This window comes from Loxodonta africana, chromosome 9 (genome assembly GCF_030014295.1).
Source record: "Loxodonta africana isolate mLoxAfr1 chromosome 9, mLoxAfr1.hap2, whole genome shotgun sequence".
NCBI lineage: Eukaryota > Metazoa > Chordata > Mammalia > Proboscidea > Elephantidae > Loxodonta > Loxodonta africana.
The window spans coordinates 117,446,510-117,471,129 of record NC_087350.1 but is presented as its reverse complement, the minus strand read 5'-3'; the positions used below and the strand labels follow the sequence as shown (position 1 = coordinate 117,471,129).

General features: G+C 45.6%; 1 protein-coding gene across 2 annotated transcripts in view; it reads left to right on the top strand.

Moving 5' to 3' along the window:
* The window catches only part of GLIS3 (GLIS family zinc finger 3), a 571,612-nt gene that overhangs the window by 494,858 nt on the left and 52,134 nt on the right, over window positions 1-24,620 (top strand). For both annotated transcript variants that reach the window (XM_003420476.4, XM_023539428.2), the window contains exon 8: window positions 22,717-22,885. In XM_003420476.4, coding sequence (XP_003420524.1) covers window positions 22,717-22,885 — 169 coding nt within the window. The remainder of the gene's footprint in view (window positions 1-22,716; window positions 22,886-24,620) is intronic.

Genomic DNA, 24,620 nt, shown 5'->3' with positions numbered 1-24,620 from the left:
TGCAGTAGTTATTACTTGTATTATCTTCACAACCACTGCTTTGCTTGGAATTCATAAGGGGTGAAAACAAGACAGAGCAACTTGGAATTGGTTGGGGGGGGCGGAGCAAGAACAGAAGGAGGTGGGACTCAAGGTACAAGAGGAGATTTAAGGGGAAACATTTAGCAATGCTTCTTTGTGATGTCTTACCAATATCTGCTGTCCAAATTTTGTAGGCACTGATAGCTTTAACCTGTAGATTTTGCTTGGCTGCTAACCTAAAGATTGGTGGTTCGAACCCACCCAGCAGCTCCGTGGATGAAAAGGCCTGACAACCTGCAGTCATAAAGATTACAGCTAAGAAGATCCTATGGAGCAGTTCTACTCTGTCACACATGGGGTTGCCACGAGTTGGCAGCTGACTCAAAGCCAGCTAACAACAACAATAATCCTGAGCTGGAGTCCCTGGGTGGCGCAACCAGTTAAGCACTCAGCTAGTTAGTAGCCAAGAGGTTGGCTGCTGAAAGCCACCTGATCTACTGTTGAAAGATCACAGCCATTGAAAACCCTATGGAGCCCAGTTCTACCCTGACACCCATGAGGTCTCCATGAGTTGGAATTGACCCAACAGGCAGTGGTTTTCTCTAGTCCTGAACCAGTCCTTTAGTGTGCACTGAATCACCTTGAAGAGTTGTAAAAGCATAGGTGGGTGGGCCTGACCCCCCCGAGTTTCCGATTCAGGAGATGCGAGTAAGTCCCAAGGATTTGGGTTTCTGCCAGGGCTTCCTAATGGGTGCTGCTGGTTCAGGGCCCACAATTTGAGAACTGTTGCTCTGGGCTCTGAAATGCCATGAATGTGACTTGTAGCAAAACATGATCTGGATTTTGACCAGTGGAAGTAACAATAAGCATCACACTGTAGTGTATGTTTCTATTTCTTACTGCAGAAAACCGATAGATGGCTATTGCACTTCTCTTCTCAAACCAGTGTTCCGATGCTCATGTTTAATTTAGAGTGAGATCTTATAACCACCCAAGTGAATAAAATTCAAGTTCTGGTTCCCAGCCAGCCCAGGGCACATCTGTATGTGTGTGGCTCACGTTAATGCCGTTCGTTATGTCTGTGAGCTGCTTACTCTGATGCTTCAGTTTCCCACACGCACTTGTTCCTTTGTGTTTGTGCTGGTTTTTCACACGAGATTAAGCTGAATTGCTCATTTTTACAATAGGTACAAGTTTTTGCTGTAAAAATATTTTTTGCGGATGAGCAAAAACACTTCCAACCTCATTGAGGAGGGAAGGAAAGTTGTGAGGCTGGGCCATGGGGCTTTATTCCCATTGGGCAAAGCCTTGGTTGTCTTTACACTATTATTTCTCCTTTTCCTCATTGAATATTGTTTTGCCAGCACCGAAATGAGATGTAACAAAGGAAGGTTGGATCTCCTTTGAGCTGTGCCTCATGCAGGTCATAGAGAACAGGTGGCAGCATAGAAGACTCAGGATAGAAGCTTCTGGAACAAGGAGCTAGTAATACCTTTTGTGATTAGGAAGTTATGGGTCAAACTTCTGGGTCAAAAGTCCTGACTTTCTGCTTCTGCTGAGTTTGTCATCTAAGAAAAGAGAGAAATAGGTAGTTATGTCTCTTTCAGATGAAGAATAAAGAAAAAGGATGCTGGAAATTTCCAGGGCGTGCGTAGTCATAGTGAACGTTGATTTTTTACACTTGTATGAGCACTAAAAATAAGTGTTAAGAATAGAGTAAAACTCTGGGCTGAAGGACATTGCTGAATTGACTTGGATGTTCCTTGCCTGTTTTACTGTCAGCAAAGATAATAGAGCGTATTTCAGGTGCTAAGAGGGCATTGTGGAATTTACTCATTCCAGGTGGCCAACCAACAGCACTGTCTCAGAAGACTGGCTTTTCTAGTGTTTTTCGCTGTATTAGAAACCCTGGTGGCGTAGTGGTTAAGTGCTATGGCTGCTAAGCAAAGGGTCAGCAGTTCGAATCCGCCAGGCGCTCCTTGGAAACTGTATGGGGCGGTTCTACTCTGTCCTATAGGGTCGCTATGAGTCAGAATCGACTCGATGGCACTGGGTTTGGTTTTTGTTTTGGTTTCCTCTATATTGTCAGGAATAGCACTGCCCTGACCAGGTGCCCTGGCCTTGGCTTGAACCGTTAACGCTATCTTCACAGTAGTGATGGATTCATCAGAAGTTACAGCTGCCAAAAAAGACAGTCTTTTTAACAAATGGTGCTGGCAGAACTGGATGTCCATCTACAAAAAAGTGAAACAGGATGCATATCTCACACCATATACAAAAACTAATTCAAAATGGATAAAAGACCTAAATATAAAGCCAAAAGCTGTAATTATCATAGAAGAAAAAAATAGGATCAATGCTAGAGGCCCTAATACACAGCATTAACAGGATACAAACCATAACTGACAACACATAAACTCCAGAAGATAAGCCAGATAACTGGGATCTTCTAAAAAATAAACACTTATACTCAACAAAAGACTTCACCAAAAGAGTAAAAAGAAAACCTACAGACTGGGGGAAAAAAATTGGCTATTACAAATCAGTCCAAGGCCTAATCTTTAAAATCTACAGGAAAATCCAACACGTCTACAACAAAAAGATGAATCATCCAATTAAAAAATAGGCAAAGGAAATGAACAGATACTTCATCAAAGAAGACATTCAAGCAGCTAACAGACACATGAGATAATGCTCCCCATCGCTAGCCATTGGAGAAATGCAAATCAAAACCACAATGAGATACCATCTCACCCCAGCATTACTGGCACGAATCAAAAAAAAACCCAGAAAGTAAGAAATGCTGGAGAGGCCGTGGGGAGATTGGAACTCTTATGCACTGCTGGTGGGAATGTAAAGTGGTACAACCATTTTGGAAAATGGTATAATGCTTCCTTAAAAAGCTAGAAATAGAAATAACCATATGATCCAGCAATCCCACTCCTAGGAATATATCCTAGGGAAATAAGAGCTGTCACACGAATAGACATATGTACACCCATGTTCACTGCAGCATTGTTCACAATAACATAAAGGTGAAAACAACCTAGATGCCTATCAGCAGATGAATGGATAAACAAACTATGGTACATACACACAACAGAGTACTACACAAAAATAAAGAACAATGATGAATCTGTGAAGCATCTCACAACATGGATGAATCTGGAGGACATTATGCTGAGTGAAATAAGTCAGTCACAAAGGGACAAATATTGTATGAGACCACTACTACAAAAACTCACCAAAAGCTTTACACACAAAAAGAAACAATCTTTGATGGTTAATAGGGAGGGGAGGGGTGGGAATGGAAAAACACTAAATAGACAATAGATAAGTGATAACTTTGGTGAAGGGTAAGACAGTACACAATACTGGGGAAGCCAGCACAACTTGATGAAGGCAAGGTCGTGGAAGCTCCATAGACACATCCAAACTCCCTGAGGGACCGAATTACTGGGCTGAGGGCTGGGGGACCATGGTCTCGGGGAACATCTAGCTCAATTGGCATAACATAGTTTATAAAGAAAATGTTCTACATCCTACTTTGGTGAGTAGTGTCTGGGGTCTGGAAAGCTTATGAGCGGTCATTAAGATACTTCACTGGCCTCACCCTGTCTGAAGCAAGGTAGAGTGAAGAAAACCAAAGACACAAGGGAAAGATTAGTCCAAAGGACTAATGGACCACAACTACCACAGCCTCCACCAGACAGTCCAGCACATCTAGATGGTGCCAGGCTACCACCACCGACTGCTCTGACAGGGATCGCAATAGAGGGTCTGGACAGAGCTGGAGAAAAATGTAGAATAAAATTCTCACCCACAAAAAAAAAAAAAAAAGCCAGACTTACTGGCCTGACAGAGACTGGAGAAACCCAGAGGGTATGGCCCCTGGACACCCTTTTAGCTGAGTAATGAAGTAACTTCTGAGGTTGACCCTTCAGCCAGAGATTAGACAGGCCCATAAAACAAAACGAGACTAAAGGGGCACACCAGCCCAGGGCAAGGACTAGAAGCAGGAGGGAACAGGAAAGCTGGTAATGGGGAACCTAAGGTCGAGAAGGGAGAATGTTGATATGTCATGGGGTTGGCAACCAGTGTCACAAAACGATGTGTATTGTTTAATGAGAAGCTAGTTTGCTCTGTAAACCTTCTTCTAAAGCACAATTAAAAAATATATGTATAAAACAAATGTAAAATTTTAAAAATAAAGTGAAATGTAGTCTTCCCAAAACAATAAAATCATGTTCAGTAGGAAAAAATAATAAGTTACAGCAGCTTCCTCAGTGACTTAGTTTTTCTATCTGAGTTTCCAGGCTGCTCTCTCCTCACTGTCAGGAACCCCCCTGGGCTTTGCTCCTAGGACTCCTGTTCCCTCTCAGGCATCTTGGCTGCTCGTATCTGGCTCGGCTCGGACTATCCATAGGCTCTGGATTTCACAGTGGGATTTTACCCTAAGGAATCAGGGCTTGTTATATTTACTGCGACCTCTTCCCTGAGGGTTTAGCTCAGCTGCTACCCAAAAGGTCAATGGTTGAACCCACCAGCCGTTCTGCTGGAGAAAAGACCTGGCAATCTTCTTCCATAAAGATTTTGGTCTTGGAAACCCTATAGGGCAGTTCTACTCTTGTCTTACGGGATCACTAAGAGTCAGAATTGCTGTGACAACAGTGGGTTAATGGGAGGAGGTGAGGGTTTCCTTTGAGTTGAAATCAAGGCAAATAAGAACACCAGGGACAGGAGGTGTGGCTGCAGGAAGTGAACTATTCATCTCTAAACAAAGGAGACAAAAGCTCCTCAGTGTGCACAGGAATTTGCTCCTCAGGCTGGTTTCCAAAAACCAAACCAATTGCTGTGGAGTTCACTGGACTCACGAGGGCTTTGTGTGCGTCAGAATAGAATCGTGCGCCATGGGGTTTTCGATGACTGATTTACTGAAAGTAGATCACTAAGGTGTCTCTGGATGGGCTTGAACCTTCAACCTTTATGGTTAGCAGCCAAGTGTGTTAACCGTATTCCCCACCCAGAGAATCCACTGATGGGTACTAGGATTTCTGGTGGGTACTAGGGCTTGAGTATTCAAAGATAGTGCAGTTTTTTGGTTGGTTTGTTGGGTTTTTGAAAGCAGCATGCTATGGTTATGGGAGAAAGAATGTGGACTTGGGAATCGACTAGATATGAGCTCCAGTCCTGGCTCCTCCACTTACTGCATGTTTGGTTTGGGGAAGTTATTTTTCCTCTTTCATCCCAGTTTTCTCTTTTAAAAGTCAGAATACTGACACCATAGGGCTCTTGAGAGAATTAAATGAGAGCATGTAACTATTTAGTACACTCTTTAGAAACCCTGGTGGCATAGTGGTCAAGAGCTACGGCTGCTAACCAAAAGGTTGGCAGTTCCAATCCACCAGGTGCTCCTTGGAAACCCTGCAGGGCAGTTTTACTCTGTCCTATAGGGTCACTATGAGTTGGAAATGACTCGACGGCAATGGGTTTGGTTTTTATTTTTTTGGTTTTTGGCAACCAGTGGGATGCTCACCACATGTTCTTTCTCTTTTTTCTTCACCTGTTCTTAAAAGCTTAGAGAATTACCCACAAACCAAGTCAGTGTCTTGACAAAGAATAGAACCCTTTCTATCCACTCCTTTTAATATTGAGTACCACTACTTGGAGTTCAGAAATAGATGTCCTGAGATAGTGTGTTCCTTCCAAGGCATGAGAGGAATTCAAGTCAAGATGATAACTCAGAGCCCCAGTATTCCAAGACTCAACCCACATCTCTGCATTAGACTTTATTCTGTTGTCATGAAGAGTAGACATATACTCTGGTCATACAGAGTGCTAACATGCCTGGTTGACAAATGAACTTACTGATCAGTGGACTTGTGAGGGCGAGGTAAGTGGGAGAGAAGGAGAAATTGGATTGCCGGCTTTGGCCAACCTAGCTTTACACAGTCATTGTTTTGTCATTGACGAGAGGTAGCCTTGGACCCCCCTGACATCATTTTGCAAATAGACTGTCCCAGGCCATACTGTTTACCTCAAAGCATACTCCAGGGTGTCTGGAAAACTAGTCTTGACTGTTTGCTTACCTCGAATTTAGTTCACGTATTTCACAAACAGTTCCTTAGTCTTTTGATGATGGTTCTTCAGAGTTATCATATGACAGATAATTTATTACACCCAGGGTCAGCAAATGTGCCCACGTGCCGGATCTGGCCTGCCTCCTGTTAGTAGAGCCCACGAGCTAAGAACAGTTTTGAGTTTTAAACATAAAATGTAAAAATGAATTTAGATGAAACCAGTTACTCAAAGAATTAAGGACATTGCCTGCTGTCTGCAAAGCCTGAAATATTTAACTTCTGACCCTTTACAGAAAAGGTTTGCGGACCCCTGCTTTATGCTTACGCTTGAGACATTCCTCGATGACTGAGAGAAATCCAAGAAAACCAGAAAGGGAATCAATTAGAGGGGTATATTAGGATTATGTATTTAATCAAATTTTGTTTTAGGAGTCTTTCAATACAAATGGGTTTTACTAATCTCCATATTTTTAGATTTAGCAAGTACTTGGTGGCACACTGGTTAAGAGCTTGGCCACTAACCAAAAGGTCGGCAGTTCAAATCCACCATCCACTCCTTGGAAACCCTGTGGGGCAGTTTCTACTCTACTCTGTAGGGTTGCTGTGAGTCAGAATTGACTAGCCGGCAAAGGGTTTGGGTTTTTTTTTTTTTTTTTTAAGTAGTAGTCTTCAGGAGTCCTTGGGTGGCCAAGAGGTTAAGCACGCCACTACTTAACCAAAAAGTTCGTGGTTAAAAACCACCCAGAGGCACTCAGAAGAAAGGCCTGGCACTCTATTCCCAAATTACAGCCATTGAAAACCCTATGAAGCGGTTTTACCCTGCAACACGTGAGGTTTCCATGAGTCTGAATCAGTTCAATGGCAACTGATTTGTTTGTTTTTAATAGTCTTCTAGGCCACAGGTTTTCAAAGACTTTTATAATATCCAATATTTAAAACAGATGGGAGCAGAGCAGCTACTGTTAAAGGGAGCAGATCCCGGGCCACTTGTACTGCCCATTCCCCAGGACTCGTCGTCCTTGGGACATTCTAAGGAACCTCCAATGCAGTGGCTCACAAATGGAAGAATTATAGGTTAAAGTCGTCAAATGCACCCAGACACCTGGAGAGGCCTGGGGGAGGGGTAAATCCAGACAAGTGGGACTTCCACTTAGGAAGAAGCCGGGAGAAAACAGAGGGGTAGGTTTTAGTTTATGATGAGCTGAAGGTTGGCAGAGAGATCAGAGGGGGACCTCACGGCTTTATTCTGCCAATGTCTTTTTTTTTTTTTTTTCTAAAAAAGGGATGAATCTCTCCCAAACCCTTGAAAATCAAGGATTACATTGTCTAAACTCTAGACCTCTTGTAGACGTACAAATTAATGCCCAGAAGAAAGCAAAAAATGGAAACATCGACCTTAGGGACTCAACTGGTCACATCCTGAGAGAACCAACAGGAAAGATGCTTCTTTCCTCAAAATACCCCTTCTGCCAGCAGCAAGGATGCTGGAAATCCCACAGGTAGAGAAATGCTTTTAAATACAAATCTTTTGAATACGGTTGTATGTGGGCAGAAATTCTTGATAGCATGTAAATGACTTGTCAGCGTTCCTCTTGAGAGTAACCTGCATTAGAAGGTAACGCTAAGCACCTGAAGACGACACAGGACTAGCACCCACTGAGTGGGCAAAGTGTCACAAAAGGGAAAGAGGGTTCTCTAGAGTCACAACAAAACCAACTTCATCGTCTATGCAGTGTTGCCCAGGGCTAGCGGTACTTGCCGAGATCCTGGGGGACGCGAATGGTTAACACACTCGGCTGCTTACCAAAAGGCTTGTGGCTCGAGTCTCCCCAGAGGCACCTGGTAAGAAAAGCCTAGTAATCTACTTCTGAAAAATCGGCCACTGGAAGCCCAGTGGAGCACAGTTCTACTCTGACACACCTGGGGTCGCCATGGGTTGGAATCAATTTGATGGCAACTGGCAACAGGGTTAATTACAGGAGGCAGCGGTGGTTCGGCGGTAGAATTGTTGCCTTCCGTGCAGGAGACCTGGGTTCCATTCCCAACCAATGCACCTCGTGTGCAACCACCTGTCAGTAGATGCTTGTATGTTGTTAAATGATACTGAACAGGTTTCATGTGTGCTTCTAGATTCAGATGGACTAAGAAGAAAGGGCTGGCCATCTACCCGAAAAATCAACCAGGGAAAACCCTACGAATCACAGTGGTCCAGTCCACAGATGATCACGGAGATGGCACAGGACCAGGCAGTGTTTTGTTCAGGTGTGCATGGGGTCCCCATGAGTCGGGCCAACTCAACGACAGCTAACAACAGCAGTGGTAATTGCAGACATTGGTTCTTCACTATACCACATTTTCCCAAAAGGGCTGCGGTAAATCCATCTTCAAGAGCTAGGAAAGAGAGAGTTTTTCTGAGAGAGTCTGGAGTCAGTAGACCTGCCCTAAACTTGGCTAGAGGAATGTTGCATTAAAAATGGTGTTGATGGCCTATGCTAGAAGTCTATTTCCAAAAAGCCTTCCCTGTGAAATACTTTCAAGTCATGTTAATATGGAGTGGATGGGATTGTCCTGGCAGTCTTGGAAAGGAAAGAAACATCTTTTGGGGCCGACATGGTATGGGTAGGAGATAGCTAAGGGCTGAACAATGAGGAGTTAGGGAAAAACGAAAAACCCATTGCCATTGAGTTGATCCTGACTCATAGAGATCCCATGTGTTAAGCAACCCAATATTGTTTTACTAAGACTTTGGTTTCTGTGGCAAAATTGGACTTCATCTCCAAAGTAAGAGATGGCCAGCATTCTGTAAGCGCTCCCAGTGGCAGCTGGCCACTCCTACTCTTTCTTTTTTTCTTCCCGCTTTCCCAAACCCCCAGAATAGAGGCTAACACAGCACATAAACCAGGAGACAAATGTAGGGTTTCCCACTGGGTAGGCTGAGTCTTCTGCTTGCTCACATTCTTTTACTGACTTTCTGTGTAACTAGCTCTCTGTGGGTGAGTAAGTAGGTAGGTTGTGGGGCAGAAAGAAGAAAGATAAGGTGGGAGTGTTGAGGTTAGAGGTGTCATGTATTGTCTGGAAAAACCCAAGAGGGCTGCATGAAATATTGGCCCCAGAGAATCTGAAGGAGCCGCCAGGATAACGACATTCTCCTTGGAACAAAATGGCTTTGTTCTGAAATGCAGGTGTTTCAGGAGCTTTGCCTCTCATGAAGTTAATTACACCTGATATTTCAGAATGTTTGATGGTAACCTTTGGCACTTGTGTGGGTGACGTCAGCCATGATTGTCTTCCAGTTGTGTTGCAGTGTATTCCAGAAAGAGGAATATATGTGCGCTGAGAACTGGGGAAAAAAAAAAAAAAAGGAAAAAGACAAGACAGGCATGTAAGTGAATACCCTCTTCCAAACACGAGTAACTTCTCTGCTGGCCATAAATCCAGCTGTGCGGTGTGGAGATGTAATTGGGCAGCCTCCACCGAAGTTTGGAGCTCCTCGGGGAATATCTATTTGTGAGAGATCTGAATATTCATGTAACTGTCCAGACAGCGGTACATTTTCATTTTTCCTTGTTTATTTCTGTCCCCCAGGGAACGGCAACACTCTCAGCTCAAAGTTAATACAGGCATGTTCATCGGAGCAGCCCCTTCTCTTACCTTAATCGAACGTCTGGCTAACACATTTGTTTGCCGGGTACCAGGTGGCTCTCCCGTCAGGTGACAGCGCTGTTTTCTTTGTCTTTGCGCACAGGAGGTAGTTAGCATCGTTTGCCATCAGTTAGCTGGGGGGAGCATGTCAAGCATGAACGGCCGTGTCATTTCAGCCTGACAGCCTCCCGATCCAGCGGAGAAGGGATTGTCCCATTATCCTCTTACCGGAGCTGTTGGGGAATGATACCATACATTGCCAAGCAGAGAGGGGAAAAGACAGGCAGAAAGAACAGATTCTTAGGGTTCAGCAAGAACAAAATAACTCATGCTGCAATGAGAAGGGAAAGGTTAGAGAGGTGACCGTGGAAAGCCTTAAGAAGGGACTTTGTCCTAACTCAGGTGGAATGTGGGTTGATGCCCTTCCTGCTGAAGGGAGACGACATTCCCAGACACAAGGAGGAAAGAGAAAGGGAAACAAGCCTCCCCGACTCATAAACACCAGGGCAAAGATGAGCAGGAACATCTCTGCTGTTCTCCAGTTAACCTCAGTCTCAAACGCAGCCTTCCAAGGGGCCCTGGCCAGGTATTTTCCTTGTGTGAAAACTCTCTCCGGTGTGTGAGCTTCGATCGGGAGAGTGTGTGAACTGTAACTGTGCGCAAGGATAAACCAGTTGCTGTCAATTGGCTCTGACTCATGGGACCCTGTGTGGGTCGGGCTAGAACTGTGCTTCGTATGGTTTTCAGTGGCTGAGTTTTTGGAAGTAGATCACCAGGCCCTTCTTTCGAGGCACCTCCGGGTGGACTCCAACCTCCAGCCTTTCGTTAACTGTTTGCACCAACCCAGGGAATCTGCATTGGATCATAAAAAACCGCAAACCAAACCCGTTCCTGTCAAGTCGATTCTGACTCATAGCAGCTCTATGGGACAGAGTAGAACTGCCCTGTAGGGGTTTCCAAGGAGCAGCTGGTGGATTTGAACTGCTGACCTTCTGGTTAGCAGCCGAACTCTTAAACACTGAGCCACCAGGGAATCAAATTGCTTCAAGATGAAATACAGAGAACTTCAGGAGGTGCTGGGGCCTAAAATGTCATTATTGGGGATCAAAACTCCAGTCACCCCAATAATGATCCTTTTTCTCAGAAGGACTGAGCAGAGGTATTATTTGAGTTCTGAACATTAGCCAAGGCTGCCTCTTTATGTGCTCAGGGAAGGAAAGAAAAGGAAGTGCTGAAAATGTAAAAATACTTCAAGATAAACTAAGCTTCAGGAGGGACCACTGTGTTGACATTTTAGTAATGGCCCAATTTTGCTCCTTAACGAAGTGCAGTCATGCATGAAAATGACTTGTTATCTTTTAAACTGAAGCGTATTATGGGTTGTAACTCAGAGGTGTGCGTTACGCGTGCAAAATAAAGTACAACGTTAACCCTCTGAGGAGTCTTTCCCGGGCCCTGAACACTTTACAGCAGCTTGTGTAAAAAATTGAGCAAAAAAATTAACTGATTAGAGAGTATGTTATATAAACGGCCTGCATTTTGAAAATGACTCTAGTTTTCCCTCATTGGAGAATTCCCATTTTGAAGAGTATAAGCCTGTCTTCCCCTAATCCTTTGTTGTTGTTCTCAAGTTGATTACAACTTATGGCGACCCTATGTGTGCCAAGTAGATTGCCAGCCCTTTCTTCTGTGGCACCTCTGGGTGCTTTTGAACCACCAATCTTTCAGCTAGTAGTTGAGTGGTAACCTTTTGCACCACTAATCCTATAAATGATAGTAAGAATGACAGTGATATAAATAACATAACAATAGCAACAGTTTATTAAATACTTTCTCTAGTGCAAGCTCTGCGCTAAGCATTTTCTACACATTGTTTAATACTCCTCACAACTCTATGAGTTGCTCTGCTTATTTAAGGTGATGAAGTTTAGGCTAAATGACCTGCCTAAGGTACACTGCTCTTGGTGTTGTCGTCAGTTGCTGTCATGTTGGCCCCAACTCATGGCGACCCCATGTACAACAGATGCCCAGTTCTGTGCCATCTTCAAGATCACTGGTATGCTTTAGTTCATTGTGACCACTGTGCATTTTGAGTGCCTTCCAACCTAGGGAGCCCATCTTCGAGCACTATATTGGCAGTATTCTGTTGTGGTCCATAAGGTTTTCATAAGACAAAGTTTAGGAAGTAGATTCCCAAGCCCTTCTTCCTAGTCTTAGTCTGGAAGCTTTTCTGAAACGTGTCCACCAGAGGGACCCTGCTGATATTTGAAATACCAGTGGCCTAGCTTCCAGCATCACAGCATGACAAACTGACAGATGGGGGTCGCTGGTAAAGCTAAAATTCCAACCCAGGCCCTTGTGAATCACGGTGCCTACACTTCGTTCTCTTAACCACTCTGTCACTGCTTCTCTCTGATACCCAGTTTCAGGTGAGGTCAAAGGAGCCCAAACTTCTCTAGTAGTTCAGCTGTTCCGAACCCTTCCTGGGTCCAGATTTCTGCTGGAGGAGAAAGAGAGTGAGCCAAGATTAAGCTCAGCCTTCTCATGGGCCCTCTAATTCTTTTCATTAACTCCATGAAAGCAGACTTTCCCTGGTTTCATTGATTAGCTTACGCCTCTGTGCCTTGACCCTGGAAATACTGCCGAAGAGATGAAGGGTAAACCCGTTCCTCTTCCCAGGTACCACACGTTGTTGTTGTGTGCCTTCGAGTCAATTTCGACTCATAGCGACCCTAAAGGACAGAATTGCCGCATAGAGTTTCCAAGGCTGTAATCTTTATGGGAGCAGATTGTCAGGTCTTTTCTCCCATAGAGCTGCTGGGTGGGTTCAAACCACCAACCCTTTGGTTAGCAGCCCAGCGCTTAACCACTGCACCAGCAGGGCTCCTTATATACTGGCTACCAAGCCATGAATGTCGTTTGTCAGGGCACCAGCATGATTCCTGCACTCTTATAAGTTAGTTGTCAGTCCATAGATAAGACTGCGTACTTCTTTCCTGTGAGAGCAAGCACACTACAAGAAGCAACATCGAGGCTTTCCAGGCAATTATAAAAGACTTCAAAGGCAGATTTGCAAGAACCACTCAGCAGCTGCAGAGCCACACAGTGAATGTCTTCTTTGTGCGAATTGACGGAGGTGGCCACCTTTCAGTCCAGGATATCGAGTTTGCTTGTGGTAAAGGCTGCATGTGGGGCAGTGGTCGTCGTTCAGTGGTAAAACTCCTGCCTCCCATGTGGGAGACTCAGGTTCAGTTCCTGGCCAGTGAACCTCACGCACAGCCACCACCCCTCTGTCATCAGTGGAGGCTTGTGTGTTGCTTTAACACTGAACAGGTTTCAGCGGAGCCTCCAGATGAAGGGCTAGGAAGAAAGGCCTGGCAACCACTTCCAAAAATCAGCCATTGAAAACCCCACGGAGCACGACAGTCTGATCTGCAGCTGACCGTGGGGATGGCGCAGGACTAGGCAGCATTCGTCCCATTGTTCGTGGCATCACCGTGAGTCGGGGGCTGACTGGACAGTAACAACAGCAACAAAGGGCACTTGCGTCGGATGGCTCACCAGTAAGCCCTCCCTGCCTGCCGCCTTTCCCACCGTTGTATCAGCTGCTTCTGACAAACCTCTGAAATCCTTATTTGGGAAAAAACCCATTTCCTACCAGCTGTTTGTTTTCCAAACCAAATCATTCAGCTAATTTCTTGCCTGAATTAATTTCCAGAGCTGGAAACGTTCTCTCGTCGATGCTAAGGTAGTTTTGGTACTTTCAGGATGGGCAGACATGGAAATGGGAACGTGCTTTTACATGCTAACTAGCATTTTGATGGCAGAAGCGACCCATTTGCGTTGTGTGTGGGCGGGGCAGGGGCTGCATATTGACGCCACGCTGCAAATGTGTGTGCAACGGCTCTGACACGCATCAGTTTTAAAAGGCTGCAGCCTGTCGGAATCAGATTGCCAGGCCTTTCTTTCGAGTCACCTCTGGGCAGGTTCGAACCACCCACCTTTCGGTTAGTAGCTGAGCGCTTAACTATTTGTGCCACCCAGGGACTCTGTGGCACATAATAAGTGCTTAGTAAATGTAAACTATTGATTCTAAGCACCTTCTGTCACGTTGTTGTACCGCGGTGGCTTACATGTTACTGTAATGCTGGGAGCTACGTCCCTGGTATTACAGATACCAGCAGGGTTGCTCATGGTAGAGAGGTTTCAGCAGAACTTCCAGACTACTACAGACTAGGAAGAAAGGCCTGGTGATGTACATCTGAAAATTAGTCAGTAAAAACCTTATGGATCAAAACAGAACATTGCCCAACTTGCTTGCTTTGGACACACTTCGTGTTTGGTACAAGAGCGGGCCAGCAGCGGCAAGGGAGACCCTCGGTGAAAAGAATTGGCACAGCAAGTGCACCGATGGACTTGAATATGATGGTGATCATGAGAATGATGCAGGATCAGGCAATGTTTTGTCCTTTTGTACATAGGGTCACAGTGAGTCTGAGTCAGCCCAACAGCAGCTCTCTGTCTGTCTGTGGGTTTTAAGATACGGAGCAGCAAGAAAACGAAACGCGGCTGAGATACAGTCCAGCAGCCACTACTCAGAGTACTTGCCCTAGATCAGTGTGCTGAGTGTCCCCAGGGAGTGTGTCGGACGCTGAGAAGCTCAGCTTCCCCACTTCTCCAGCACCTACCGAATCAGAACCTGCGTTTTACCCTGGTGCTTGGTTTGCCCCGTACAGCTAGAGGGGCAGGATCCTAGCTGACCATTCAGGCGCAAACAGGAGTGTGCTGTCCACCTGGCTGTTTTTAGTATATTCAGCCTGGTGACGGAGGCCTTTACTGCCTTCCGATGTGATGAACAAGGAGTCCTGGTGGGGCAACGGTTAACCACTTGGCTGTTAACCTAAAGGCTATTGGTGGTTAACCTAAAGGCTGTTAACCAGCGGCTCTGTGGGAGAAAGACCTGGTGATTTGCTCCCGTAAAGATTACAGCCTAGAAAACCCTGCGGGGCAGTTCTACGCGGTCACACGGGGTTGCCACGAGTTAGAGTCAACTTGATGGCATCCAGCAACAACAATGTGATGAACACACAGACCCGAAGACAGCACCTAAGTTCACCTGCCCTGGCTCGGGAAGCTACTAAACCCTTCTCATCTCCCTCCATTCACACAACTGTGCCACTGCTCAAGTGTCGCCCTGGGTGCCCTGTCCATACCCATTAGAAATACAGAGGAATTGTTTTCATTTGAAGAGAGAAAGAGTTGCCTGTTAGCCCAAATTTAGGTGAGCTGGTTTTGGTTAAAGACCAGAAACCCTAGTGGCGTAGTGGTTAAGTGATACGGCTGCGAACCAAAGGGTTAGCAGCTCGAATCCACCAGGCATTCCTTGGAAACTCTATGGGGCAGTTCTACTCTGTCCTGTAGGGCCTCTACGAGTCGGAATCGACTCGACGGCACTGGGTTTGGTTTGGTTTGGTTAAAGACCTGCATACCCATGGCCTGATAGCCAGAGAGCTGGCATCTGAGAATCACCTATATCAACAGATACTGCTTGGACAAAATCATTGTGCCCCACTGAGCCCTCATCCCCAACTTTACAGAAGACAGTGGGGTGGGGGCTGCAGTGAGCCAAGAGCCAGGGAGAGAGCAAGCCCGACACAGCAGGCAGGCCAGCTGCAGTCCCCTGCTGAAGGCAGGCTGGCGAATTCATCTCAAGAACCAGCTTTTAGTTCCTCGTGGAGTCCACCATCTCTTAATCATAAAGCAGTGAGAATTTCCAATGCGTTCCTCCACCGTGCCTAATCAGTTGTTCCAGCTGCCAGTCAGGGCCACATCTGGAGGGTCATGTAAAAGCCCTCTTGCAGCCTTGAAAGCAGCAGTAACCTCCGAGGTGACCCTGGACAATGCATGCCGTCCCCCCGCCCCACCCCCACCGTGGCGTCCTGTGTGTGTGATTGATTTTATCACAGTGCTGTTCCCCTTGTCCTGGATTCTGGCGGGAACGGTCCCCTTTCTTATGCTTTGATCCATGGACTGCATTTCTGCCCCATTGGTTGAGTAAGAAAATTAGTTTGAGTGTGTATAGAAGGAAATTTTTTCCTTTTATGAATGAACTTACAATTTCTCCCTAACATGGAGATTTTTCCCCCCTGAGGTTAGAAATCACTTGGCAAAGCCGAAGCATTTGTCTGGAAGCATATGTTGTGGCGGGCCATTGAATCGACTCAGACTCGTGGCAGCCCCATGTGTGTCAGAGTAGAACTGTGCTCCATAGAGTTGTCTTTTCTTTAAATAATGTTTTACTGTGTTTTTGGTGAAAATTTACACAGCTAATTAGATTCCTATTTAACAATTTCTATGCATATTGTTCAGTGACATTGGTTACATTTTTCACAATGTGTCAACATTCTCATTATTTCCTTTCTGGTTGTTCCATTTCCACTAATCTAGCTTCCCTAACCCCCAGCCCCAATACCTTCTCACCTTGGCTTTAGGGTCAATGTTGACAGCTTGGTCTCGTAAAGTTGATTTTTTTCTTTTTTAGGAGTGCGGTATAGGTGGTATTATTTGTTTTATGACCTACTCTGTTATTTAACTAAAAGATGACCCCCAGGAGTGGTTTCAGTTCCAGGTATAAAGAGTGCCTCAAGGAGACAGCCTCGGGGGTTCCTCTGGTCCCTACTGGTCCAATAAGTCTGTTCTTTTTTAAAGAATTTGAGTTTTAGTCTACGTTTTTCTCCCATTCTGTCCAGAGCCATTTATTGTGTCCCTGGTCAGAATGGTCAGTAGTGGTAGCCAGGCACCATCTAGCTCTTCCGGTCTCATGACAGATGAGGCCATGGTTCAAGTGATCTCTTAGTCCTGTAGAGTAGTTTCTTCTTTGAGTCTTTGGTTTTCTTTTTGCTCTTCTGATCCAGATGAGTAGAGACCAAGAGTTGTATCTTAGGTGACTGCTTGCAAGCTTTTAAGAACCCAGACAAGTTCCATAGGCTTTTCAATGGCTGATTATTTGGAAGTAGATTGTCAGGCCTTTCTTCTGAGACACCTCTGGTGGACTCCAACCTCCAAGCTTTCGGTTAGCAGCCGGACACATTGTTTGCACCACTCAGGGACTCCTGGTACAGAGAGTAGGTGCCAGAAAATTGTGTTTGAATGAATTAATTAAAGAATATTCTTAGACCACAGTAATTCAGATCATATCCTGGGTACATGCCTGTGACATTCAGCATTCCTAGTAGTCAGTATAAGCAGGAGAGACATTTCCTGTGCCACAGTGACAATTTCAAAGAAATCCCATCTTTGATTGCGGCCAAGAACAGTCCTATTGAAGTCACAGCTAGCTGACCCGTTTGATTGTCCATTTTATCGGAAGGGTATATGAGATGGGGATCGGGCCTGTTTGTTACTTCCTGCAAATTTCTGGTCGTTGTATCAGTCCCAGGCGACATCTCCAACCAGCATTCATGCCCTGGATTCTGCACGCAAAGTGCTTTTGTGGACAGCTTTGACTAGGTTGTAATGTCGCTGGAAAAAAGATTACCCTGTGCTTCTTATCCCATCTGTTAGAAAACAGAGCAACTCAAAGACCTCATTTTGCTGAGAGGTGATTTCCTACACCCAGCATAAGGAACTGCACAGTACATTTTCCAAATTCAGACTCCGCATTCAGCCCTGAAGTCCCGGCTTTCTTGATCTTGGAGGGACAATTAAGGGCAGGGCCATGCACCCGTGTTTGACTGTCGGTCAGTCAGCATTCAACCTCAGCGCAGCTGGAGGCAGAGTTCCTGAGCCTTCATGCCCTACCAGGAGGCACCTCTTATGCCCCACCTCACCCTCTCCACCACCTGTTCCTACCAGCCATTGCTGTGGCATCCAGCTGGACCAGACATGACTCGGCAGCACCTTCCTTCAAGTGCACGCTGTTCCTCTTGCTTTCTGCTCTAGGGCTTCTCTGATTCTCTGAGTTGGGGCACCCAGAGGAACCCTTAGCCCCCAGGTACATGTGCTGACTTGGAAGCATGAGAGACTTGACACCCCAGCAGCCCTAGACCAAGGGACGGTAGGAGTTGGTGGATGAAGGTTCCTTTCTGTCCTGTCCTGGTGCTATTCGTTGAGCCACACAGTGGATTCCTTCAGCATTTAGACTGAGTTCGCCTTTATTCACCTGACAAACAAACATGAATTACCGTAATGCTGTTCAGAATACCAAGCACCAACCATGTCTTGTTCCCCGTTCTATATCTGGACCTAGCTCATTGTCAGCCATGTGGTCGGGACTCCATACACATTTGTGGGATGACTGGCTGCTAAGAGAGGGATGAGAAAAGTGCAATTAATTCTGCACACAGAGCAAGGATATTCAAATCAGTAGAGAAAAGGCAGAGGGTATTCCAGGAAAAAGCACAGTAGCATAAATTGTCCTGATAATTTGAGGTATGGTCAGTTGCCTGGTATGGCCAGAGCCTAGGATGCATTGTGGGGCCGCAAAGAAGTTAGTATGTTAAAGTGGCTTGAACACTGTTTGATGCTTTGTAGGAACAAGTCTGAGTATTTTGGCAGAATTGATGTAAAGAGGTCTGTTTCCCTCACTTAGTGGTGACCTTCGCAAGGATAGGGGCGCACATATAGCAGAGTGGCTGACATAAAACCCCAAAATCAAACTCATTGACACTGAGTCGATTCTGACTCATAGCAACTTTATAGGACAGAGTAGAACTGCCCCGTAGGGTTTCCAAGGATTCAAACTGCCGACCTTTTAGTCAGCAGCCAAGCTCTTAACCACTGCACCAAACATATAAAACATATAGTAGGCACTTAATGAATATTTGATTATAAAAAAAGGAATGGCTTGGTTTATGGCGATGGAAAAACCTCACTGATTAAGGATAGAGTTGCACAGCTGGTTAAATGTACTTGCTGCCGATAAGTTGTACACCTGTGAAAACTTAAATTAGCAGACGTTGTGTGACAGATATATTTGCAACAACAAAGAGCAGCTGCTGAGGTTTCTTACGTACAACCAAACACCTCAAGTGATTTGGTTCCTTGATTTGGAGGTTTAGGGTCATGGTTACATGTGACATCCCAGTTAATTGGCCTACTAATGTATTTAGTGCTTCTGTTCTACCTCCTAGTTCCCTGCATAGTGCCTGTGTGCCTTTTAAGCATAGTGTTTAAAAACTTACAGGCAGCCATCCAAGGTACAGTGGGTCTCTATTCACCTGGAACAACAGAGGAAGAAGGAGTCAGGAATAGGAGGAGGAAATGGAATGTGTGGCCAATTGCCTCCATGAACAACTGCATCCTTTGCTATGAGACCAGAAGAACTGGATGGTGTCTGGCTACCATTACTGAACAGTTTGATCAAAGATTCTATAGAAGAAATTTGGTCAAAAGGGAGAAAATGTAGAACAGGACTTCAAATTCTAATGGAAATTAGACTTTCGGGAGCCATGGAGGCTGGATGAACCCCTTAAACTGTTGTTCTGAGATAATCTTTGAACCTTAAAACTTAAATCAAAAGTATCCCCTGAAGTCTTCTTAAAACCTAACAGTAGTTTAGCTTAACTAGTAAAGAGTGTCTGCCCTGAGCATTGTGCTCTTTTAAGAGCTGTCTGTAGGGGATCAAACTGACAACAACTCAATGATTAGTTAGGAAACATGGGAGGCAGTGAGGTTATGTTAATGGGGGAGGAACAACTCAGAAAAGGAGGGTGAGAATTGTTGCACAACTTGTAGAATGTAATCAGTGTCACTGAATTGTACGTGTAGAAATTGTTGAATGGTGTATGTTTTGTGTATATCCTCAACAAGAACAACAAAAATGAAATAAATTATTTAAAAAAGGAATGGTTGGAGGATGGTGGATGGATGGATGGATGGATGGATGGATGGATGGATGGATGGATGGATGGATGGATGGATGGATGGATGAGTGATGAATGGGTTCACTGGGGGATGGGTTGATGGATGGATGGGTGGGTGAATGGATGGATAGGTGGGTGAGTAGATGGATGGGTGGGTAGATGGATGACTGGGTAGATAGATGGATGAATGGAAAGTTGTTTGGAGGGATGATGGATGGTTGGCCCTGGCTGTTAAATAATGGGATGATGGAGAGGCCCTCAACCAGGCATAACTTTCAGTGTGTGGCAGGCTACAAATTACACCAAACTTCCCAGCCTAGCTCATTGCAGCTAATGACAAAAGAGAACATGGTAGGCCTTCTGTAGACCCCTGGGAAACACCACATTTTCTGATAAACCATGGTGTAGAACATAGAGTAGGCGTCCTGAGTTTTGCTTTTGCCCACTGGGTTGTAAACAGCAGGGGCCATGCTTCTCCTGTGAGTCACACATACACACACACACATACTCACATACACACATACAAAATTATCCCCAGGGAAGAATAAGTGATGGGTGCATTTAGCAGCTATAAGACCAATAAATAGGAGAGCTCACATTTCCACAGTAAGGCAGGAAAAAAAATTAGCTGTGTTTTCACGGTATCTCTGTGACCTCTTATTATTCCATTAGTTTTTTGAATAGTATTTAATACCCTGAGCTCCATGCTGACAAACACCAGTATTGAAACGATTGCCACTGTCAATCCAAACAGCCTTCTCCCCTGGGTGAAATGATTACTTGGAGTACAAGCAGAACTGTGCTTCCCTGAGCTAGCTGAGCATAAATGAGGGTGGTGATTCATAAGGTGACTCCAGCGAGTTTGCAAACAGGCAACTTTTATTGAAGCTGACGCACACCATGGAAGCTCGGCTGTGCCTTTTTGGGCTGGTAAGCATTTTTCTAGTGGCACGACCTCTTCAGGACATGGAGGGCTGTGGAAGATGTAGGCTTCTGAGGGCAGAAGTTAACCTGACAGAATGGTGATCTGCCAGGAATAAACTCTTCATGTCAGATCACACCCCTGTCAGGAGCTTTTGAACAGGAACATGGTAACTCTTCACACATCCCTTTAAGTGCTTGAACTCTTGCTCCATTGAGCTAAACTTTTAGGGGCTGGGTCATCCGGGGTCTTGATTCTATCCTGGAAAGGGTGGAGAAAAGTGGTACTGGTTTAAAAATATAGCTGCCTGAACTTTTAAACCCACAAATCTTTTTGATAACATGGTGTCTCTTTTTCAGCCCTGAATGTGGTTTCTTTTTTTTTTCAATCCGTTTATTCTTTGACACTCATGGAGTAAGTTCAGAGGAGAGCAGAAGCAGTATGGAGCTCAGCGTAGCTTCACTGGGGAAGGAAGTTAAAGGGGGTCAGCAGAGTGATGCTGTCTGCTTGCCGCATAACGAGATGTCTGCTGAGTGAGTCCCGGAGTCTGACAGAACCTCTCTGATAGGCTCTGAAGGTGACAAGCCTGGCTTTCCTTGGTGACATCGGACCAGTTAGCCCATCTTCCTGGACACGTATCTAAGTTTGAGGTCACATACAGTTCTCAGAGGCAAGGCCGCCTCTATGAGCCAGGCTATGTTTTGTTTTCTGTGTCATAAGAAGCCACAGCGGGACAAGATGCCGAGGCTGTGTTGAAGGCCCCTTTTCATATTTTGTGGTGCAGGCAGAGGACTCTTTTTTTTTTTTTTAATAATATTTTATTGTGTTTTTGGTGAAGGTTTACATAGCAGTTTAGATTCCCATTGAACAATTTCTACACAAATTGTTCAGTGATATTGGTTATGTTATTTGCAATGTGTGAACGTTCTCATTATTTCTGTTCTGGTTGTTCTATTTCCATTAATCTAGTTTCCCTGTCTCCTTACATTCCTCATCTTTGTTTTAATGTAATTGTTGACTGTTTGGTCCCATTTAGGTGATTTTTTTTTTAAAGGATCACAATACTTACGGGTGATATTCATTATTTTGTGAGCCAACCTGTTATTTACTACAAGGTGACCTCAGGGATTAGTTTCGGTTCAAGGTTTGAAGATATCTCAGGGCAGTAGTCTAGGGGAGTCCTCCAGTCCCAACTGGTCTGACAGGTCTGGTTTGGCTTTTTTTTTTAAGGAATTTGAGGTTCTGTTCTACATTTTTCTCCCATTCTACCAAAGTCCATCTATTGTGGTACTAATTAGAACGAATGGTAATTGTAGGCAGGCACCATCTAGTTCTGGTCTCACAGTAGATGAGGCCATGATTCATGTAGACTATTTGTCCTGTAGACTAGTTTCTGCTCTGAGTCTTTGGTTTCCTTCTTTCTCTTTTGCTCCAAATGAGTAAAAAAAACAAATGAGTAGAGACCAATAATTGTATCTGAGATGGCTGCCCACAAGCTTATAAGACCCCAGACACAATTCAATAAATTAAAATGTAGAACATACACTTCATGAGCTATATTTTGCCAACTGAGTAAGACAAGGGGACTCATTTTTGATGGAGACCAAGTCTCTGCCGTGACACAATCCAGGAAGGTGAGTGAGATGTGTAAGTTCGAAGCATGTAGGATGCTGCATCCACGCCGGGATCAGGGAAGCTCAGCCACGGCAGGGGGAGACCTGTTTGACCCCTGGTGGTTCACCGGGGTGGCCAGAAGAGGAAGAAGGCAGGTGCTATGCCCTTTTCAGTCTGCTAATGGAATTTCCAGTACCTGACTCTTGTCCCCTGTGACTGAGAAGTGCTAATACTGGGACCTCAGTACAGATGCATACATTACAAGACTGGCTAATTATACACTGTCCAGATAGGGGCTGGCAGGCCAAGACAATACTTCCGAGGCAGACCAAGATGTCAGCCCCCAGCGAGCTGAGCATGTGCCCCTGAGGCAGCAGTCAAGGCCCGAGAGCCCGGGAACCTCCCCCTGCGGGAAAACAAAAGCTGTGTATCCAGGAAGGGCAGAAGGGGCCCCTTAAAACCACCAGGAGAAAAACAAACAAGCCCCTAAAATCTGTCTGCTGTCAGCATTTGGTACTAAAAAATGTAGCTCCATTTGGGGCATCGTCTGATGCTTGTTTTTCCTTGGTTTCAGCTCCCCTTTTCACCAGCAATCACTCGAGCCGAAGCGGAACAGCTGCTGGGGCTGGGCCGCCCCCACACGCTGTCAGTCACCCTTCTCCGGGACATAATGTACAGGGGAGCCCCCACCAGCCCACCTCCCAGTTACCTCCACTCGCAGCTGTGGACGCGGGCGCTGAGAGGTAAGACCATCTGTCTCTCGATCCTGATAGGTGTCGCCACCAAGCCTCCCAGCACGGAGAAGTGATCTGACAGTTGTTGAATTTTATTAATAATCCAATAGTGGGTTGAGTTTTACCCAAAGGTGACATTTTAAAAGTACATACACAAAGCACATGGAGCAAGTATCTCATTATCTGGTTTATTTTTCCGTGGGGGAAAAAAAAATGAGATGCGATTGCCAATAGCCGACTGAAGTGTCTGATGCAGGGAAAATGCATCAGAATTTCCCTGCTTTCCACCTTTGCTCAGTCTGCTTTGGGAACTCGGTTGGAAGGGGTGGACGTGAGGGTGAAATGCTTTCCGCGTGTGAGGTGGCACTCCATCGCCTAAGCTGGGCATGTCGGCTTGGGAGTATGGGATCATGTACGGCCTCTCAGAAAGGGACTGCTCACTGAGTTCTTCATGCTGCTGTCACCCTCATCAAGGATTTCTGCAGAAATGACCATGACCTTCATATTTGTACTTCTGAAGTTTCCATTGGCTCCTGAGGCCTTTCTTGGCCTAACCTCTGTTTCCCGGTCCCCCTTGCATGAGTTTTGGTGGAACACAAACTAAAACAGAGGCCAGCACCTCTCGCATCTCTGGTTCCTGCCCCTTTTTGGAGCAAGTGCCAGTGAGCTTTGCTTGCCCAGTGTCCGCCTGCGTTGGTACAGGTCACTGTGGGAAGCAGCTTGACCCTCAGGCCTTCCCCCTGGAACACCCGGCCCTCACTGGCCGGCACAGCACGCCCACACCCCTTGTCACCTCATCTGCACTCACCATGTGGCTTGAGTTGACCTACCTCAGGGTTTTTCCCCACAGGGAAAAAAGGCCTTGTGGAGACCCCTGAACATTTCTGGGGTAGTAGGTATTTGACGGGCAAAATAATGGGCTGAATGGGCAGCAGGAATAGAAACTCTGAATCTTGGCTTTCACAGGCAACCTGGGCCTTTATCATTGCTGGCTGGTCCATGAGTTTTTTCATATGTGATTTTAAGCCTGATAAACCACATATTTTAAACATGTTTATGACTACTACAAGGAGCCTACACTACTACAGTGATGCAACGGCTAAGTGCTTGGCTGCTAAATGAAAGGTTGGAGGTTCAAACCCACCCGCAGCTCCAAAGGGGAAAGGCCTGGCAATCTGCTCCCATAAAGATCACAGCCAAGAAAACCCCATGGGGCAGTTCTGCCCTGTCACATGGGGCTGCTAAAAGTTGGAATAGACTCGATAGCACCTAACAACAAGGCTACTATGGAAAAAAAGCCTGGCAACCTCCTGAAAATCAGCTAATGAAAATCCTGTGGAGCACAATGGTCCGACCTCATTGTGCCTGGAGTCGCCATTGGTCAAGGCTGACTCGGTGTCAGCCAACAGCAGTGCCCGCTATTTATCGATACGTTCATTTGTTGAATAAGCATCTGTTGAATACCTGCTGTGTACTGGACACTGTGCTGGGTTCTGGAGACACAAGGATTCTCAAAACCTGGTCCTGCCCTTACAGGACTTAGTGGTGATGACGGGCATATGAACCAGGTACAGGAATGCTGATGGAATCAGTGACAGAACAGGTGTCACGGGGCCCCAGAGAGGACATCCCCAGCTCTGTCTGGAGGAGAGAGGGAGAGAAAGACATAGTGATCTAGGCACAGGAGGAAGACTAAGGCTTTTCCAGAAGGGTAAATGGGAACAGCATCCCAGGTGGCAAGAGA